Raw genomic sequence first — 19,434 nt, 5'->3', positions numbered from 1 at the left:
AAATGCAAACAAGCAACAGAAAGAAAACAAAATTCATCCATAATTCTATTTAGACACGGACAAATTAGCTACTATTACTGATCAAATATCTTCTTAGGAAAGCCTAGGTAGATCTCCCAGCACTTCCTAACATCTCATATATAAATTTTTTTTCCTATAGTAATGGTAAGGGACATTATTTCTTCCTGCCAGTCATTTCTTTGGGAAATCATTCAACCCCTAATGGATTGTAATCCTGTTCAACTCACATAGGGGCCTATCTTCTACCCCTTCCACTAGAGCTGGTCAGAGTACTATTCGGTCCAGGAATGGACATGCAACTTAGTCTTGGCAAATAAGCACTTTTCTTGAAAACTTTGCCAGAGCCATCAAAGAGTTCCAAGCTCTTTTTCTCTGGAGTTGCCAAAGAAGGAGCTGCACAAGACTGACATAGGTCTGGGGCTGTGCTTGGAGAGAGCCTATCCAAGAATGAGGGGAGTAGAACAGAGAGAAGAGAAGGGTGGGAGGAGGAGAGGGAGAGAGAGACACACATCCGTCTGCACCCCTGGACTGGGCCCTCGGCCCTCACTTCCACCTACTCCCCCACATGCAGCCAGAGCTTCAGGCCATCTCCCTGTAACTGCCAACCTCTGCCGTTACCTGGGGCTGTGAACATGCTCTTCCTTCTAACTAGAAAGCACTACCCCCACCCACCTGCCCCATCCTCACTGCCTTTAAAACTACAATTTCCTTTTTAAGATTCAACTAAAGGATACAGGCCTGTAATAATCCTTATCTGACTTCTCCCTGGCATCAATATGCTGGTTATAAAAAGCAAGCCAAGTGAGAACAAAAATTAGACTTGCAAAAAGCAGCACCATGCAGTTGTTAAGGAGGAGTACTTCAGACTGCGTGTGTGCCACAACTAAAAGCGGCCTAAACCATAAAGCTATTGGCTATTTACCTAATAAGGATAACCAGCGGCAGGCAGTCTCACAGTTAGGTCAGCCGCTCACCAGGATCATCTAGACCCAAGCTCTTTCTAGCTTTCTTTAGAGTGTTAGAATTTTCTCCTCATGGTAATAAAATGGCTGCTATAGCTTGAGACGTCATGTCTACATTCAAGGCAAGAAGGAAGATCTTTCCCAAATGTTCCCAACCTCTCTTCATGTCTTATTGGCTAGGATTGGGCCACATGGTCAACCCAGCTTCTAGAGGGATGGAAAAGGGAATCTGAGGCTCTAGTCTCTACAGAGAAAGGCAACAAGGGAAAAGATGGATTGGGAATGGCATGTCTCTTTCTCCACACACATGCACACACACAATTTATATAGATAAGTTGGGAAGAAAGTTCAAAATATTATTCTGAGTTATAATTATCAGTTAATATAATTACACCATTTCCCCTTCTAAGAACTCTTATAATTCAAGGAATCACAGAACTGGGAAGACATTTTGGCAGACACTTCCAGGCAAAGCTGAATTTAAATACCCTGCCCCGCCACTACTACTTTTGAAAATAAAATAGTCAAATTGCTTTTACTGGGTGACTGTGAGATACTATTCTCACTCTAGTAAAGGTTTCATTATTTTTTTTGTAATATTAAAGTAATTAAATAATTTGTAAAAGCAGTATCTGAATTGAGGCTTTCTTAGCATTTTTGACAAATCTGGTACAAAGAAATTCCAATCTTAAAAAAAAAAATCATAGGAGAGCAGATGTGACTCAGTGGTTAAGTGCCTGCTTTCCCTGTAGGATGTCCTGGGTTCAATCCCCAGTACCTCCTTAAAAAAAAAAAAAGTTTAGTTAATCTGAGGACAAACAATAAATTACAAAGAGCTCATTGCTATATTTTTACCAAGTGGCAGGAATATAAATTCTTGTTATGTCTAAACAAAAAATAAACTATCGGTATTTCTAATAAAAACCTTATTTCACTTGCTTCAAGTAGAGCAAACTCCTAAATAATTATTGAATAAATCTGAGAAATAATTATCTAATTTAATGTTAATTTTCTCTACTTTTAAAAAATTTCTTGGCTCACTTAACATGGGAAAAAGCATGAAAAGCTGAATTTCTTCAAGTGAACACCTGAAAACCAGAAATGTCTTGAAGAAAGATAGCAAAGTTTATACGTAGCTCATCTTGCTTTGGTTTTCCCTCTTCCATGCTTCAACTCCCCCCCCAAGTAATCTTTCTCCTTTTTCAAACATTTTGTAGAGTTTCAGCATCCTGTACTGCTCCTACAAAAGTCACAGTAGGCACCAGCTTCAATTTTTATCTTAACCTTTTAAGTAGCTAGCAGCATCTTGTACTCCCCAATATTCCATATTCTTTGGCCACAGTCTTTTGAAGGCCTGATGTGTAAAGAGTTTTGATCTATATAGGGGGTTCAAACCTATAATTTATTCCAGAAAGTTCTTGTCACTGAGATCCATTTGATGAATGCTATCAAATGATTCTTTTCATTCCTCATTTTTTATTTCTGGAGAATTGCCCCTATTTCCTTATGCATCTTGAGGTAGAGATTTTTCTTCAAAATATTTTAAGGAATTCTTGAAACTTCTGAGGAGAGATGGTTCTGATTGTGGAAAAGGTACTTTTTAAAAAGGAGAAAGCCTTCAGTTACTCAACACTTGAGAGCTGACTTCTATTACATTCATATATTAAGGAAATTCCTTCAGCATGTCGACACAAAAACATGCACATGAATGTTCATAGAAGTGTTCTTCATATTTGCCAAAAAGTGGAAACAACCCATATGTCCATCAACTGATAAAAAGATGGACATAAATATGGTATATGCCTATGATGACACACTATTTAGCTGTAAAAAGCAATGAAGAACTGATGCTACAACATGGATGAAGCTCAGAAACATGCTAAGTGAAAGAAGCCAGTCACAAATGACCAGCTATTGTAGAGTTCAATGCAATGGGGCCCTCTGGTGCATTTGGAGTGACTGTTAATGGGTTTGGAAGTCTTTCTGGGGTCATGAAAATGTTCTAATATTAACTGTGGTGATGGCTGTACAACCCTGTGACTATGCTAAAACACACTGACTTGTCCACTTCCAGTGGTGAACTGTATGGTCTATGTAAGTTATTTCTCAGTAACAAATGAAAAAAATGTATGTTAAAAAAAAAAGTATACCACTTTTCTTGATTGACTACATAACCCAGAATTCTGGAGGCTCTGTGGTAGTAGTTCAGTGCTCTAATCCCAAGAAGGAAAAACCTCACCATGACATTCTGGTGTGGGCTTTTTCACCATTTAGTGGACCATAGTAATTCTGTGATGATATAATTTAATAAGGATAAAGATACAGGAAGAATCCTAGTCAAAAAGTATATTAAGGAAAACAAATCCTTCAAAGAGCTTAAAGGCTAATCATTAAAGGAAATGTAGTGAGATCATAATCTGGATTATTAACCAGAATTCCACTCTTCTTCCCCCTTATCTCCCGCCTCTAACCCCTTTACTCATCTAAGATATTTCACAATCTGTTGGTGAGCTTGCTGGCAAACAACATGTAGCCAAAATGGCCACTAAGCATACACAATGGCTATCACAAAAGGCACTTCCCTTCTTCCTAGCCAGCTTCCCGCCAGAGAAGCCCGCCCATGCCAACTTCAAAACTACCTCATCCAATCAAGTAGCTGCTTCATATTATCCCAATCCCCTTAGCCTATCTATAATTAACACGTCACCTCAAGCCCCCACCCCTGCCTATATAAGCTGTAACACTTCCCCAGTAAACCAGACCTGCGCCACGAGCCTGCGTCTCCGGTGTGGTTACTGTGTGTTTAACCTGGCTGTGTGATACCGGGGCCCCGTCGTCACTCACAAGCCCTTCGAGAAGTTCGCCTCACTGAGGCAAAAGCCGTCTAGCTAACCGCCAGGCCAGCAGTATAGCTAACGGCCCCAGGGGCACGCCCACAACAATCAATCTATAGGTGTAGTATAAATGAGCAAACCAGAAGAGGAGAATATTATCAATTTTTGGCTTCTGGGTTTCAAAAGCCAAACCTTAGCTGGAGAACTTTAAAGAACTCAGCATAGATGATTGATCTACAATAACATATCATGACTCAGAGCAAGAATCCTCATTCTCAAGACTAGATGCAGATTCTCTGGCTAGAAAGAGGATGAGGGAAATCCAGGTGTGCAGGAAAAGTGCAAGACCTACAGAAAATGGGGTCCTCGGTCTTGTCCCTCCTGGAAGAGATGGAACCCTCGGACATAGGTGGGGGGTGTGGGGAGTGGGCATGGATCTGAGAGCAGAAAGGAGCTGCAACCACCTTCCCAGGTAAAGCCCCACAAGGTGGCCAAATCCCCGAGAAGAGATGGTTACAGGGGCTGTCTCGGCAGACAGGGTCTCCCAAAGGCTCACTGGCCCAGTCTGTGTGGGAGCAGCATAATGACTCTGGGCGGCTGAGAGGGGCAGAAGTTGCTGGCAGAGCTGGATCTGAAGAGACCTTAGATTAGGATATTTAAAAATCCTCAATAGTAAAACCATTGAAGCACTGAAAAAAGGAATATGAACTTTTTCAGTAAAGAGCCAGAAAATAAGTAATCTTAGGCTTTGCGGGCCACATGGTTTATATTGCAGCTATTCAATCTGGTTGTAGTGTAAAAGCAGTTGTAGAAAATAAATGAATGTGGTTGTGTTTCAAAAATACTTTATTTACAAAAACAGGCAGTAGGTGGGCTTTGGTCCACAGGCTGTTGTTGGCTAATCCCTGCTTTAAATCTCTTACTTTGTGTGTTATTTAAACTGCACATTAGTTGTCTGGAGAGATTGAATATTGTTGTAAATGAGCCTATCAATATATCAATTTTTGGTCTCTCCCTCCAATTAGTATGGATCATTAGAACAGTTCCACTACAAATTAGGCTTTGGATAATTAGGTGAGTCCCTGGAAAAAAACCCTGATTAAGGAAATAGATGATTTATACAGTATCTCTTCAAAGGATTTGCCTCTAGTGATGGTTGGCTTTCTAATAATAAATTATGATAGAGGGTTTATGTTTGGGATGATGGAAAATTAGTGGTAATGGATGGTGGTAAGAAGAGCACAACACTGTGACTATGATTAATCTCACTGAATGGTGTGCTTGGGAGTGGTTGAGATGGGAAAGTTTATATTGTATATATGTTTCCACAGTTTTAAAAAAAGAGCAACTAAAGAGGCAATGACAATTAAATGCAATGCATGATCTTAGACCATATCTAATTGTTGAGGATAAAAGTCCCAAAAGGATACTATTGACATGTATGGAAAAACTGTAATATAGACTGTAGACTTTATATTAATGTTAAATTTCTTGAACTTGATAAATCTACTTACTATGGTTACATAAGTCAATACCCTTGCCCTTAGGAAATGTACAAGGAAGCACCGTGTTCAAGGAACCTGACATATACAACCTACTCTCAAATGTTAGAAAACAGACAAATAGATGGGCTGGATAGAAAGACGGAAGGATGGATAGACAGATACAGTGAATGTGGCAAAATGTTAAGAGTAGTAGATCTCGGTATCCAGGTAGACTTTTCTGTATGGGTTTTGTGTTATTTTGTAACTGTTCTGTAAGTTTGAAATATTTCAAAATGAAAAGATTAAAGAAGAAATTAAATGATAAAAACTTCAATTACATAAGTTGTACTTTAAAAAGATAAACATTCAAAGTTTAAAAAAAAAAGGAACAAGTTATGGAACGGGTAAGGTTTTGAGCGTTTGGAAACGGCAGCTAATGGATCTCTCCTCAGGAACTCTTCAGTGAAGTTTCTCACGTACTTCCCTCCTTCAAAGACTCACTGACAAAGGCAGTGCCAGCCCACTCCTAAGACGATGTGCCAAAACAAATTTCCTGAGTCTCAGCTACCGGCGCCTGCCCCAGCTCTCTTCTGATTACCAAAAACATCTATTTTTCTTAAGGCTCACTGGGCCAAGAGAAAGTTCATATTTAACAACTAGATATGGAAGCAGGAAGTAGAAGAGCACAGTAATTAGGTTGGAGCAAAGGTTATTTAAGCAATACCCACACGGCTAAGGTTCTGAGAAGAGAGGCTGGAGCTCAGCCCATTAGCTGTTCAGGTCTCCCTGACACTGCTGTCCTCAAAATCTGACTTATCTTTATCACTACAGCTCTTTACAGTTTACCTCTTTATTCTCTTCGAACTATAATCTAAATTTTCTACTTTTTCATTATGTCCCTTCATGTACTTTCTTGCCTACCCCAAAAGATCATATTTTCTGAATCAAATATTAGGATTATGGGGCATCAGGCAAAATCCAAACCCAGAAGGTGTGCAGTTGGTTCCAATGTGGCATGGGGCCTCAAATAAAGTCCTTTTCTAGGATAAAATGTTGCCACAAATTTGTTTTCATGAAGGCAAATCAATGATACTCTACCTGTGGAGCTTTTTGATAAATATTTGAAAGTCATATGTGCACAGAAGAAAAAAATGAGGAAAATATGAAAGACAGTTTCCTTATTTTTCTTCTTTGCCATAGTGATTATCTAACTTAAGCTGTCTAGAAGTCATTCTGTTTTTACATATCAATTTTTAAAGTCCAGAAAAACTTTTAAAAGCTTCTATTTCTACTGTCCATTCATTTCTCACGTATTTATTGACAGCATTTTTCTAGGATGCAATTGTAAATATTCCCCTGAATATTTATATAATCCTGTATTGTTGTGGTTGTTTTAGGGATTTAAACAAATCAATAAAGCACCAATCTAAGGACTTGATTTTGATATATTACAAAAATGTGATTTCCATATATCCTCAGCATTTTGATGTTTATCTATGGAATTTAAACTTTTGATTTGGAAAGTGAGGATTCAACAGCAAGGGTGATACCTGGATAATGGAAGATTTGCTTTTTACACATGGCACATTTGCTCATAACTTTAAAGGAGCTTAGTTGTTTGTTTGGGAAGATGATACGAAATAATGAGAATGCTTGACTAGAACTTGGCAACCTGGGCTCTCAGTCTGGCTCTGACCCTTGCAAGTACCTTAACCTTGGGCAGATCATTGTACTAAAGACACTAATAATCTCTAAAAACAAGAAGTTTGACTAACTTGTTGCTCAGGCTCCATTCTGCTCTGGTTCTAATGAGCAATAGTAGACTTCATTTTGAAAAACCTGCTACGTACTTGGTATTTGTAAAGCCTCTCATCAGGTGACACAGAGGGCCCAAAGATGAATATGCGACAATCCTTGACCCCGAGAGTCTCCCAAACCCTGGATGCAGGTTTTATGATAGGGCTGGTAGACTCAAGGGTCAAGAAATACACATCCTCCTTTCAGCTCCTTCATGGTGACCTCTGCCAAGAACCTACCCCTTCATGTTTGCATTTTTCTTACAGTAAAACAGATGATATGATTTTTACTTATCTCAAAGAGATATGAAAACTATACAATATTTCTGAAGCCCTCAAAATTTCTATAAAACTGCAATATCTATGTAAGAATTCTTACTGTCGCACTGCCCGTGAGCTCTAGGTCAGGCACGGTGCTGAGGGCAGCATAAAGACCAGTGAAAGGGTCCCTGCTGAGGGGGCTCATCCTCCAGTGATTATCTTGTTGGCCTAGGAGCCGTTGACTTGAAGTCAGGGGCTGGCAAACTTTTTCAGTCAGTCAGTGTTTTTGGTTTTGTAGGCCATACTAGTTTCTATCACAACCACTTGACTGCCTTGTAGTGCAAAAGTGGCCATAGACAAGAGGTAAATGAATGCATATGGTTGTGTTCAAAATACATAGATAAATAAATAACCTTATTTGGAATTGTAATTTCAAATAATTTTCACATGTCATGAAATATTATTTGACTCCCCCGCCAACTATTTAAAAACGTAAAAACCATTCTTAACTTGAAGACCCTAGAAAAATAGGTACAAGCAGTACCGATTTGGCCTATGGGCTGTCACTTGCCAATGACAATGTGAGACTATCATTTAAAGTTTCACTAACTTTAATTTGCAGCAAGATAAAGATATAATCTGGAGATTCAATGTCCTAGAATTATTTCCTTTAAAATTTCTATTGATGAGTTTTACAGCTTTCCTACAATGCAAAAAGAAAAACATTTGTTTGAAGTCAGAATTGCCAAAATTTATAATAAGTTTAAAAGTAACTCAATCCAGCATTATGGAATTGTTTCTGGATACTGTTCTAAGAAAGTCAAGAAGGATAATGTAGTACAGGCACAACAGGAAGACAACAGGAAGAAACATCTAGTATCTTGTTTGTTTGTCAAAGTCCTGAATATAAATATGGTAAAAAGAAGAAGGAAAAACAATTTAAAAACCCAATTACCTCAAGCTTACCCTCATCAAATGGGGAAGCAGGAAAATGATCTGTATGAAACTCCACATTCTGATATATCAATAGTCACAAAACTAAGAGAAGCAATACTATTCATTTCATGTACTCATTTCAGCAAAATACCCTATATGTGACAACACATTTTTTCAAAAGCTTGCAACTAGAGGCTATCCCTTGCCAGGGTCTTTTATTGTTCAGCAAGATCTACAACTTCACCAAGTCATTGTGATTGCGAGGGTATGGCGGAACCATCAGTGCTCCCTTCAGTCCCACTCCGGAGGACCACTCTGTGTGGGAGGCTCCTAGAGCACTCCGACTTTCTTTGGGCTTCAGCTCGCCCCACCATCTGCCTCATCTGGTGAAAGCTTAGTCAGATGTGAAACTCATGCTCCTGTCAGGGTAACAAGGGGCTCACTGACAGGTGCAGGCGGCCAGCAGAGCACATGATGGGCAGGTACGCGTGCCACTGTTTACTGCTGTCTCCTCTCCAGGCCCGCCTTGCCCCACCCTCTGGGCAGCACCTGCTACGTAGGAACACAGGTCAACCCTAAACACTTGATGAAGTGAAGCCCCACCCCAGCCAAGCAAACTCTATTTCCTAACCTTGCCCATTTTTCATTCCTGTTCACAATCATCCCTTTCAAGTCCATATAAAAAAGCTCTTTTATGTATGGGCAAGTAGAAACTATGGGAAGACAACTGGGAGGTGACTAATCAATCCATTAGAAATTATGGTCCCTTTTCTGTCAGAATGGAACCAACTTCTACATATCCATAGCCAAGCTTATCTCTTAACTGCTCTTCCATACCTGGTCTTACCCTACTCTACCCCAAGGTCTTATTTCATCAGTTTATTTTAAAGAAATCTTTGCTGACCTTTTAGCCCTCAGACAATAAGAATCTAATTCCCAGTAAGTAACCTGCACCACTTCCTAAGAGTTGCAGAGAGGTTCTTATGTATGCTGAAAATCTGGGCTCTCAACATATGACATATATCACCAAATCTGTTTTGCTTATTTATTTAATTTACTCAATGGATTTAGGTTCTAAGCATTTTCCTCCAGAGATCAAGAAGCACATCAGTGCTGCCATCATAGCAAGGAGCTTACTTTTTTTCCTCTGCTATTTTATGTTTATGTTATTTTATTCAGTAGGCACCCATTTTATTTCTAATCATGTAGTTAATTGCCAACAAATGTTAGAATCTGTCATGGGATATATTTTCAAGTACCAAACAATCACAGGACTTTGCAGTTCTGGTAGGCTCCAAACGGCCTGCATGATTTCTTTCCACAATTCTAGCTGGAGAGAAAATGGGAAATTCTGGCCAAGAATAAAGCATCCTGTATCCAGAGGTTGCTCTAGAAGATATTTTAAGGCATGCCCTAGTCTTATACCATTCTGGTACCAGTTTTTTCTTAACAATTCTTTGATTTGAATTCTCTCCTGAAGTGGGATATATTTAATGAATGGAAAATATCTGGAGCCTTTTTCCTTGACAATTCATTCCTCCATGGTTTCATGGTCTAGCACTTGTTATCATTTAAAGCATTGTTTGTGACCTACTTTTTTCCAATGGACATATTTGAAAACAATTCACAAAATCAAAGGGTCAAGTCCAAACCCAACCTTAAATCATAAAACTAACCATATGGTAAAATGCCTCATGTCTTTAGCCATATTCTACTGGTATAACATCAGACAGTGCTCTAGCAGGACAATTTAGCCCTATATTAAATAAAGACAGCAACGCTGGTAAAACTAAATGTTGTAGATTCATTCCATAAAAATCTTAAATGACTGTTACTATGCACTTCGACAAGCATTTATTGAGTATCTATTTTATGCTAGGTACTGAGTACTTACAAAAAAAGATAAGATATAGTGCCAGCCCTTAGGAGCTTACCATTTAGTTGTAGAAACAAGTCTTTCACATGATTATAAAACAGTATTTAAAATTTTCTAAATAAAACCAATCTAAATAAACCAATAAAAAATGCATGATATAGACCATAAATACTATCTCTGATAAGGCAAGAAAGGCTGTCTAGAAGACCAAAAAGAAAATGGACACGGATATTTCCTCTGTCTGCTATCCTAAACCATTTAGATATAAGTTTCCCATTAGCTTTAGTTTACACTATTTTGGTCTCAGAAAATCCAAATGGCTGCAAAAGTGTGAATAGCTTCACAAAAACAAATCCATGTTTCCAATTTAACACACATAAGGGCATTGGGCTGGGAGCTGCTAGAGACAGGGTAGGACTCTAGTTTCTGACCTAACCAACAGAAATATAATGCCACAGATGCAGTAGATTCTATACTATTCCCTCCTTCTCCCTGCCACTTCTGCTTCCATCTTCTGCCCTCCCTTATTCTGTACTGCCAACTTTAGAGCCCTAGCTTTGCTTTGCAACCCAGGAGGTCAGTCAAGTGAATCCCCAAATCATTCTTCAGCCACCTGAGTCCACGTTTACAAAGGGGATTTTGCCTTCACCAGTTGTAGATTTGAACATTGTAACAGAGTCTACAAGCCAGTAGCATTTTTGCAGGGCACAGTGGTAACACATAAAGTGTTGTCAGTTATCTGGAGAAGAAAGAAGAATGTATCAATGGGTGGTTTCCACATTTCTGTTTCTGCAGTACCAGCCAGAAACCCCTGAGCCTTTGGAGGATCCACTGGCATTTCCTAATCCCCAGAATCAACTCCAAGTTGCACAATCAACTCTTCAGGCAGCTGAAGTCCTCACCGATTCTATAGAACTGGTATAGCTGGGTACTCCATGTAGAAGCATCAGTGAGGCAAAGGGAACTTTGCAAAAGTAGAATTTCTTCCAGATGTTTAGCTTTATATTCATATGGTACATATTTTTTTCTTTTTTTAAAAAACATTTATATTTTTATTTCTCTCCCCTTCCCCCCCTCTCCCCCCCAGCTGTCTGTTCTCTGTGTCCATTCGCTGTGTGTTCTTCTGTGTCTGCTTGTATTCTTGTCAGTCTCATCTGGAATCTGTGTGTCTCTTTTGTTGCATCATCTTGCTGTGTCATCTCTCCGTCTGTGCGGCACGAGTTCTGGCAGGCTGCACTTTTTTTGTGCTGGGCAGCTCTCCTTACAGGGTGCACTCCTTGTGCATGGGGTTCCCTATGCGGGGGACACCCCTGTGTGGCACAGCACTCCTTGCGTGCATCAGCACTGTGCATGGGCCAGCTCATCACACGGGTCAGGAGGCCCTGCGTTTGAACCTTGGACCTCCCATGTGGTAGGCGGATGCCCTATCCATTGGGCCAAATCCGCTTCCCCATATGATGCATATTAATACCATCCATCTCAGAGCATGATGTTTACAGTTAATTTTAGGCACTAGAAAAAGATACGTGAAAACACTGCCCTTTCTCCTAGTCTAGTAGAGGAAGGGAACCATGGAAACACATAAATGGAATACCAAAGGTTTCTTAAACAAAGGTACAGATCAAAACAACATGCCCTGGACGCTGCTTCAGACCTACCAACCCAGGACTCTGCAGGGCGAGGCTTCAACATGTGTATTTAGAAAAAGGTCTAAAATGTGAAAGGTATCATTTAACAAAGATAAACAAAAGATACACTGCAGGCTCAAAGGAGCGAGAGGTTAGAGAAAGTTATAGAAGGCTGGATTATAACCTTTGCTTCAGCAGTTTCATGCTGTGAACTCCCGTTGTAATGGGCTGAATGAGAGGAAATGAAGTAGAGACAGTAAATGTCCAGTTATGTCCTCAAGCTTGGCTCTGAAAAGGAAAGAAGGGCAAGAGCTTGAATGTAAAACATTGCTACAGGAGAATTATTTTTTTTCCAGTTGGGAGACTCTTGAGTTTTTCAACAAGTGACCAGAGTCAGGAGAAAAGATGAAATTAAAGATAAAGAGAAGGGGATACTTTATACTGCAAACTCCCCATGGAGGTATGGGAAATGGGCAGTAGAGTCAAGGTAGAGAGACCAGCTTCGATCAGAGGCCCTGGGAGTCACAAGCAGTGCATCGTAAATTGTAGTGAACAGGAAAATTGACCCATTTTAAGTGAACTGCTGAATTATTTCCGTGATTTTTAAAACAAATTATTAAAGAGTGAAAGCTTAAAAGGTACATGCTATACAAGGGGTTCTTGAAGACTTACAAACTATTAAGAATCGTGAAGTTAAAACTAACTCACCTAAATAGATAACCCAGCAAGAAAAGTATTTAAAAAATTCAAGTTTAATAAATGCTTTTTTGACATAATCTCATGGTGGGAAGGCAGCGTTCAGTTAGTGTGCACAACTGTGACAGTTTTAAATAAAATGAAAAGTAAATTTGTTGCTTGGGCAATTGAGGACCCAGAATAAATAGGATCATAATAAAGTAAAAACTGGGGCATAAGGCTTTGCCTGAGTCTGCCATAAAATATTTTAACCAAAATCTGCTGCTAGAATGGACAATAACCATCAATTATAATGACTGTAACAAAAATAGTGCACACACAGTTTGTCCCTTTCTGAAGTCCTACTGTGTTCCTTCTCATGTGATGTTGCTGCTGTGAGTAGAATTTAGTATGCAGTCCTATTAACATCAAGAGTCCTTTCCAATGTTAAGGCCATGTGCTCCACCAAAAATTTAAAAAAGTCCTCTCAGCAGCAATAAAATAGAAGGCTAATTACAACAGATTACTTTCTAATGTGGGATGACTTGAATTTTATAACAGAATTTTTCCTTTCATTAACTATTTCTTTTCTTTTTTATTCCCAAACCAAAAGAAAAAAAAAAAGACAAAGAACTTTCGAATGAGGTTATGAGGGACAAGAAAAATGTGACTGGAATTTCCTCAAAGCCCAGTGTCTGGAATAGAGGAGGCACATTCTTTAGGACCTTGGTTTGGAAGATATGACCCCCTCCGTGCTCTTTCTGAACCCTGACTCTTAAAACAGTCAAGGGCTGTTCACCTGGAAGGAGGCTGGAGACCAGGCCAGCAGGAGGAGGGGTGGATTGTTTTGTTGGTTTCAGGGACCCACAGCAGCAGAGATAAAGTGATGGGCAAAAAAAGCAAGAGCAGTTGTTTTGGCTCCCCCCACCAAAAAAAAAAAAAAAAAAAAAGAGAGCAAGAGCAAATTTAAAAGTCCCATTGTGCAGTAGGAGAGGAACAAACAGACTTTTGAGAGTATATTACACGCAGAATCCAGGTTCTGGTCCCATATGAATACACAGAGTATACACTATATTTGGCTCGGTGGTAAGAATAATGACAATCATAGTATGTTTTAAAGAGGACTTTATGGTTGACAAAATACTCTCAGCATGTATATGATTCTTAAGAAATATTTTAAGATAAGTGAGGTAGATATTTCGACCTCTTTTACATACTTGACAGGTAAACCGTCTGCCCTTGTTAGCAGCTACTAAGCATAGGACCTTGAACAAGGATGCTCAACTCCAAGTTCAGGGTCTATCATATCGCAGCTGGTACCAGCTGTGAAAGAGCTGGGTAATAATTGGGAAAGGGATAAAGAGTTACGAGTATCTATAGGAGGACACATATCATGGCATAAATAAAAGAGGTACTAGCCAGAGCAGCAGAGTTCAAGGTCAGAGCTCAGAGAGATTATTCTTCTGCCCTAGGCAAACTTATTTTAAATCATCCAGAGATAAGCATCTGTGTCCGGCCCTTTAAAGTTATTTAAAGGAGAGCTCTCAGTTATTTATTTGCTAACTAATTCAGTGGATTAATTTACTTTACTTCACTTTAACAAACTCTAACTTAAATCCCATATGGGTGTGTATATAAGTGTGTGTGTGTGTATATATATTTTAATATGGGCTCTAGAAGTAGTTATTAAAGAATCATGTATACTGTTAAAAGTACGATAAATAGACCATGATCTCTGAAAGTACAGAGAAGACAAATCCATAACTTTAAAAACTATAGCAATTTAATTTTAACATACGTATACGCAGTTTCTCATATCCTCAGTATCAATAAAAGGTGTAGCCTATTATCATCTTCTCTGTGTTAAGCTTTTATACAATATCAAAGATAGCTCTTTCCTTTTGTTTTTTATATAATTATTGCAGATTGAGTTTGTATATTCCCTTATTTCATAGAGATTTTATGTCTGTTAACAAATGTGCAATATATATATACATATATAAATACATATCTTTATGTATGTAAGTCAATCATCTGAGTTTTTAATAAAGAAATATATAAATACATGCATAGCTGTAAAGAATGTATTTGAGCTGTTGGGACAAGAAAAATAATGATGGGCAAAGATCTAACAGGGCATTTAAACAATTTTGCAGAGAGCAGCAGGCACTGACGACAGGCCCACTAGACATTAAGTGGCTCAGTTATCTCCTTATCAAGATAGGGGGTTTTGAAACCAATGCCAAGGCTAACTCAACCTACAATGTGTTCCTCAGCAACCAGAATCAAGTCAAAACGTGAAATGAGACTCTGCCCGTACCTGATACTCCTTTCCCCTCTCCAGCCTCCATTTTCATCTTTTACTCTATTTCCACAAAGTCAATCTGGGGAGCCAAAAAGGGAGGGCTAATGATAAGCATTCATTGTATGTCTATAACAGCAAATCTTAGGCTCAAGAATGAGGAACTAAAAGTCATACTTGGGAAACGGACTTTGGCCCAGTGGTTAGGGCGTCCGTCTACCATATGGGAGGTTCGCGGTTCAAACCCCGGGCCTCCTTGACCCGTGTGGAGCTGGCCATGCGCAGTGCTGATGCGCACAAGGAGTGCCACGCCACGCAAGGGTGTCCCCCGCGTAGGGGAGCCCCACGTGCAAGGAGTGCACCCGTGAGGAAAAGCCGCCCAGCGTGAAAAGAAAGAGCAGCCTGCCCAGGAATGGCGCCGCCCACACTTCCCGCACCGCTGACGACAACAGAAGCGGACAAAGAAACAAGACGCAGCAAATAGACACCAAGAACAGACAACCAGGGGAGGGGGGGAAATTAAATAAATAAATAAATCTTTAAAAAAAAAAAAAAAAGTCATACTCTGTTGTTAGTACCATGGCTTGGTCAAACCGCCATCCTCTTTAAAACACTTTCCTGAATGGCTCTGACGATCACTGGGAGCATTACTTTAAACTCAAAGGACACATTCTACCCATTTACGGTACCAGAATAAACCAATGATGATACGAGTTGGCCTAGGTCCATATTTTGAAGGAAAAAAAATTAGAACCATGAAAAGAAGCCCTGTTGTTTGTGTATATCAAAAGTCAGCAAATGAAGATCTAAGAGTAATGGAATTCTGCATTATGGGGGGATAAACTTGTAAGAGTCTGTTTCTAAAGTGGATTTTTTCTATTATATCTTTACTCTTATAATCTTTCTCATGGAAAATGGTGAGGTGGCAAGAACACTGGATTGCATGTCAAAAGACCAGGATTTTACCTCAGCTCTACCAATAATGAGCTGGTAAACATAGTCAGGTCACAAACCAGTGTAGGACTGGGAATAACATTTAATAAATGCCTAGGAAGACAAAGAACATTACATATTTTATTGCAGGTAGGCTTGGCCACAAGTACATGAGGTTATTACCTTCATTTTAGAAGAGGAAACTGAGGCTCAGAGCAGTAGAGCAGTTTGGTATCATTTATGAATTCCAAAAAAAGATATTTGGTTATGTTTGCAAACTGGTCTGTTCCTCTGGGCATCATACCTTTTGATTTTAATAAATTTTAATAAATTTAATGTTTATTTGATTAAATCAAGATGAGGGCTTTGATTTGCCCACATTATTAGGGTGACTCAGGGTTGAATCCCTGCCCCCTCGGTGGGCAATATAACTTGGCAATCAATCAAGAAGACACACAGAGGACCCAAGGAAGAAAGAGAGAGCTCCACAGACACCCAGAGGAGAGAACCTTGATCCAGGGGCTCCAAAGAGAACTGAGCCATTTGCAGCTGAAGAGAACAGAGCCCTGAGCAGCTGAGAAGAGCCTGGAGAGAAATGAGCTCTCCAGCCTTGAGCCAATGAATTGGAAGAAGCTGGGCCTATGAAACCTTAAGAGGAAGGAGAGACCAGGAGAGACCACCTGCCATCTTGCGTCAACACATGCCAATTGAGTTTGGTGAGGAAGTAACCTTGAGTTGGACTCCTTAGGGCCTTGTAACTTTAAGCTTCTACCCCAAATAAACACCTTCTATCAGATTTCTGGTACTTTGCCTCAGCACCCCTTTGGCTGACTAATACAGAGCAGTTGCTAGATTCAAGTTTTTAAGAATTTGTTCAACATCACACAGCTAGTAAGGGACATAATCCAGGATTAACCCTTATCTGTATGGTTCCAAATCTCCAGCTTTTTCTGCTACCTATGTGCCTTAGGAGCTTGTGTCTCCTCATTTATAACACAAAGGATTAGACTAAATGATCTCATAGTTCATTTCTACTTTCATTGAGTTGTTTGATTTTATTGACGGGGACCAGGACAGGCAGTGAGAGGGCCTCAGGTTATAATGGAAGAGCTTAACAGGTTTCAGGAATTAATGGGCTGGTGGTAGGTAGGAAATGTTCTGAAAGGGAGGTCTTGAGCATTAGAACTACAATCTAGTATCAAAAAGACCTCATATGAACTCAGAATTCACATTTTAAAATTTTGTTTTGCCTGAGGAAAAAAGCACTTTAAAATAGCTTTTTTGAAAGTGATGTGATAAAATGGCTAACACAAAAGAAAAAAAATCTGGCAGTTAAAAAAAAAAATTGGACTGCTATGAGAATTAGTTTATGAGTTAAACCCAGTATGCAAATCTCAAAGTTAGATTAAAAAGTAATTTATAAATGGTATTAGTTTTTTTTCCATTAGAAAGACATGAAAAACTAATTCAGTAAAATAGAAGCTATAGATAAAACTAATAATCAAATGGCATTTACAAAGCAAAGTTTTAAGATTCCAACTACCTGGCCTTGGAATTTCCCATCAGTAAATATCAGTCAGATCAAAAAGGATGAAGCTCTGGAGAAGAGCTACCAAGTTTATCCTGGGATTGGACCATTTTGTGAATGAAATGAAACTTGAATAAAAACAATGGCGGGTATGAATCCCCGAAATGAAGTGCCTTATTTCCTCTATGTAAACATGATTTACTTAACCCCTAGTGTCTAAGCACAACACTGGGAGAGGATATAAGAGAGATGTGATATGGATCCAAGACTCCTGTATTAAACAGTGTAGTCTGGAGGCAAGACTCACAGACAAAATAGGCAGAACAACTCATTTATGGCCAGAATTACCAAAACCAGAGCAAAGTATCATATTATGCTAAGGTCAGTAAAGCTTATAAAGGATCTAAGTAAACTATTCCCTCCCAATTATTGGAATATCAAGGTAGTATTGAGAACTACAAGCTTCTCAAAAATAGAATTTGGCCAGTACTTGTAAGCATTTGATTTCAGTTGCTCATGAAGAAATCTCAAATGGCCTCATTCTAGAGGGATGCAGAAGTTTTATATATATATAGTTACTTTGACTAATCTTACAGGAATCTCAGCTTAGTTATTACAAAATTACTGTTTAAGAAATGAAGCTAATCATTGCACTATGGAAAGATCTTGACCAGGAATCAGATATGGCTCAACTGATAAGAGCGTATGCCTATCATATGGGAGGGTCCAGGGTTCAAAACCCAGGGACTCATGACCTGTGTGGTAAGGTGGCCCACGTGCAGAACTGCTGCAAGCAAGGAGTGCTGTGCCACGCAGGGGTGCCCTGTGTAGGGGTGCCCCACACACAAGGAGTGTGCCCTTGCAAGGAGAGTCACCCTGCATGAAAAAAAGAGCAGCCCACCCAGGAGTGGCGCCACACACACAGCTGATGCAGCAAGATGACGTAACACAAAAGAGATGCAGTTTCCTGGTGCCACCAAGGGTGCAAGCGGACAGAGAAGAACACAGAGCAAGTGGACACAGAAAGCAGACAAGGGGGTGGGGGGGAAGAGGAGAGAAAGAAATAAATCTTAAAAAAAGAAAAAAAGATAAAAAGACCTTGACTTAAAGATCTTGAGCTTTTCTGTGAAATACCAACTATAATGAAGGAAAAAACTACTTAGAACATTGAATGAACCTTCGATCTGGGGTTATCACTGGAAATGTGGTAATTAATCAGTCATGTCTGTACCTGAATGCCTGCAAGTTGACTAGTTGATTTTCCTTGGAGACAAACAGCCTGAGCAATGAAAGCATGTAAATCCTCCAGGCAAAGAGAGTCCACCTGAAAGGCGAGAGAGAAAAAAACAAGACAAGTGAGAAAAATGCAGATAAAAGGGAGTACAATCTCTTCTTTCACAGTCCAAAATCAGTGGTTGTAAAATCAAATCTTCTCCACTGTGCCCAAGGCCTTCTACCTAACTCACAGGGGCAAAAGCTCTCGTTCTTGGAATTCTAATATCCCTTCTCTCTAGCAATACAGAAAGCCCCAGAATGTCTAGAAGTAATCATGAGGTACTGACCAAATCTAATTCATAGAGTAGTACAGCTGATCACTTTTTTTTCTGGGGGGGTGGGGGGGAACAAATTGCCAGAGTTGACCTAAAATGAAAAAAAGTGTTTCTGAGGTTTCCAGACAGAGGCCACTGTCTTAGTTTCCATGCTGATCTGACAAACACCAACAATGGGTTGGTCTGGGAGGCTTGAGGTGTGCTTCCTCCAGGATTAGGAGTGTTCTGACTAGCTGGCAATCCTTGGGCTCCTTGGCTTTCCTATCCCAGAGCAATGTCCTCTCCTTCCTCTTGCGGGTTCCTCCTGACTCCTGGCTTCTCCCTGAGGCCTCCTCCAACTGTGCTGCAATTTTTTTCTGCTAAAAAAGGACTCCAGTCATTCAGTGGAGCCACACCTTAAGCATGGCTCTTCAAGAGGTCCTCTTGACAGTTGGGTCATACCCACACGAATGCACACTGAGAACATGCATTTTTTTGGGGGAAGCACACAATTCAACTTACTACTATCATCCACAGTGAGGCTGAGCTGGGAGGTGAACAGAGCTTCACCAATCCCTGATGAAACATATGTCCTTGGATCCCGGTTGAAAATGAACCAGGGACCTAAAACATGAGGGCCCTCAAATCCTCTGTGAAATCAAAAGGCAT

The 19,434-nt window shown here is 39.8% G+C and overlaps 1 protein-coding gene across 1 annotated transcript in view; it reads right to left on the bottom strand.

The window, feature by feature from the left end:
* LOC131274890 (constitutive coactivator of peroxisome proliferator-activated receptor gamma-like) overlaps positions 1-19,434 on the bottom strand; it is a 69,621-nt gene that overhangs the window by 15,111 nt on the left and 35,076 nt on the right. The window contains 1 exon segment of the mRNA XM_071210880.1: positions 18,468-18,560. Within this exon segment, the coding sequence (XP_071066981.1) occupies positions 18,468-18,560 (93 nt within the window).

The sequence above is a fragment of the Dasypus novemcinctus genome, chromosome 21, assembly GCF_030445035.2.
Source record: "Dasypus novemcinctus isolate mDasNov1 chromosome 21, mDasNov1.1.hap2, whole genome shotgun sequence".
NCBI classification, from domain to species: domain Eukaryota; kingdom Metazoa; phylum Chordata; class Mammalia; order Cingulata; family Dasypodidae; genus Dasypus; species Dasypus novemcinctus.
The sequence above is the reverse complement of the archived record's forward strand: the minus strand, read 5'-3'. Positions and strand labels throughout refer to the sequence as shown.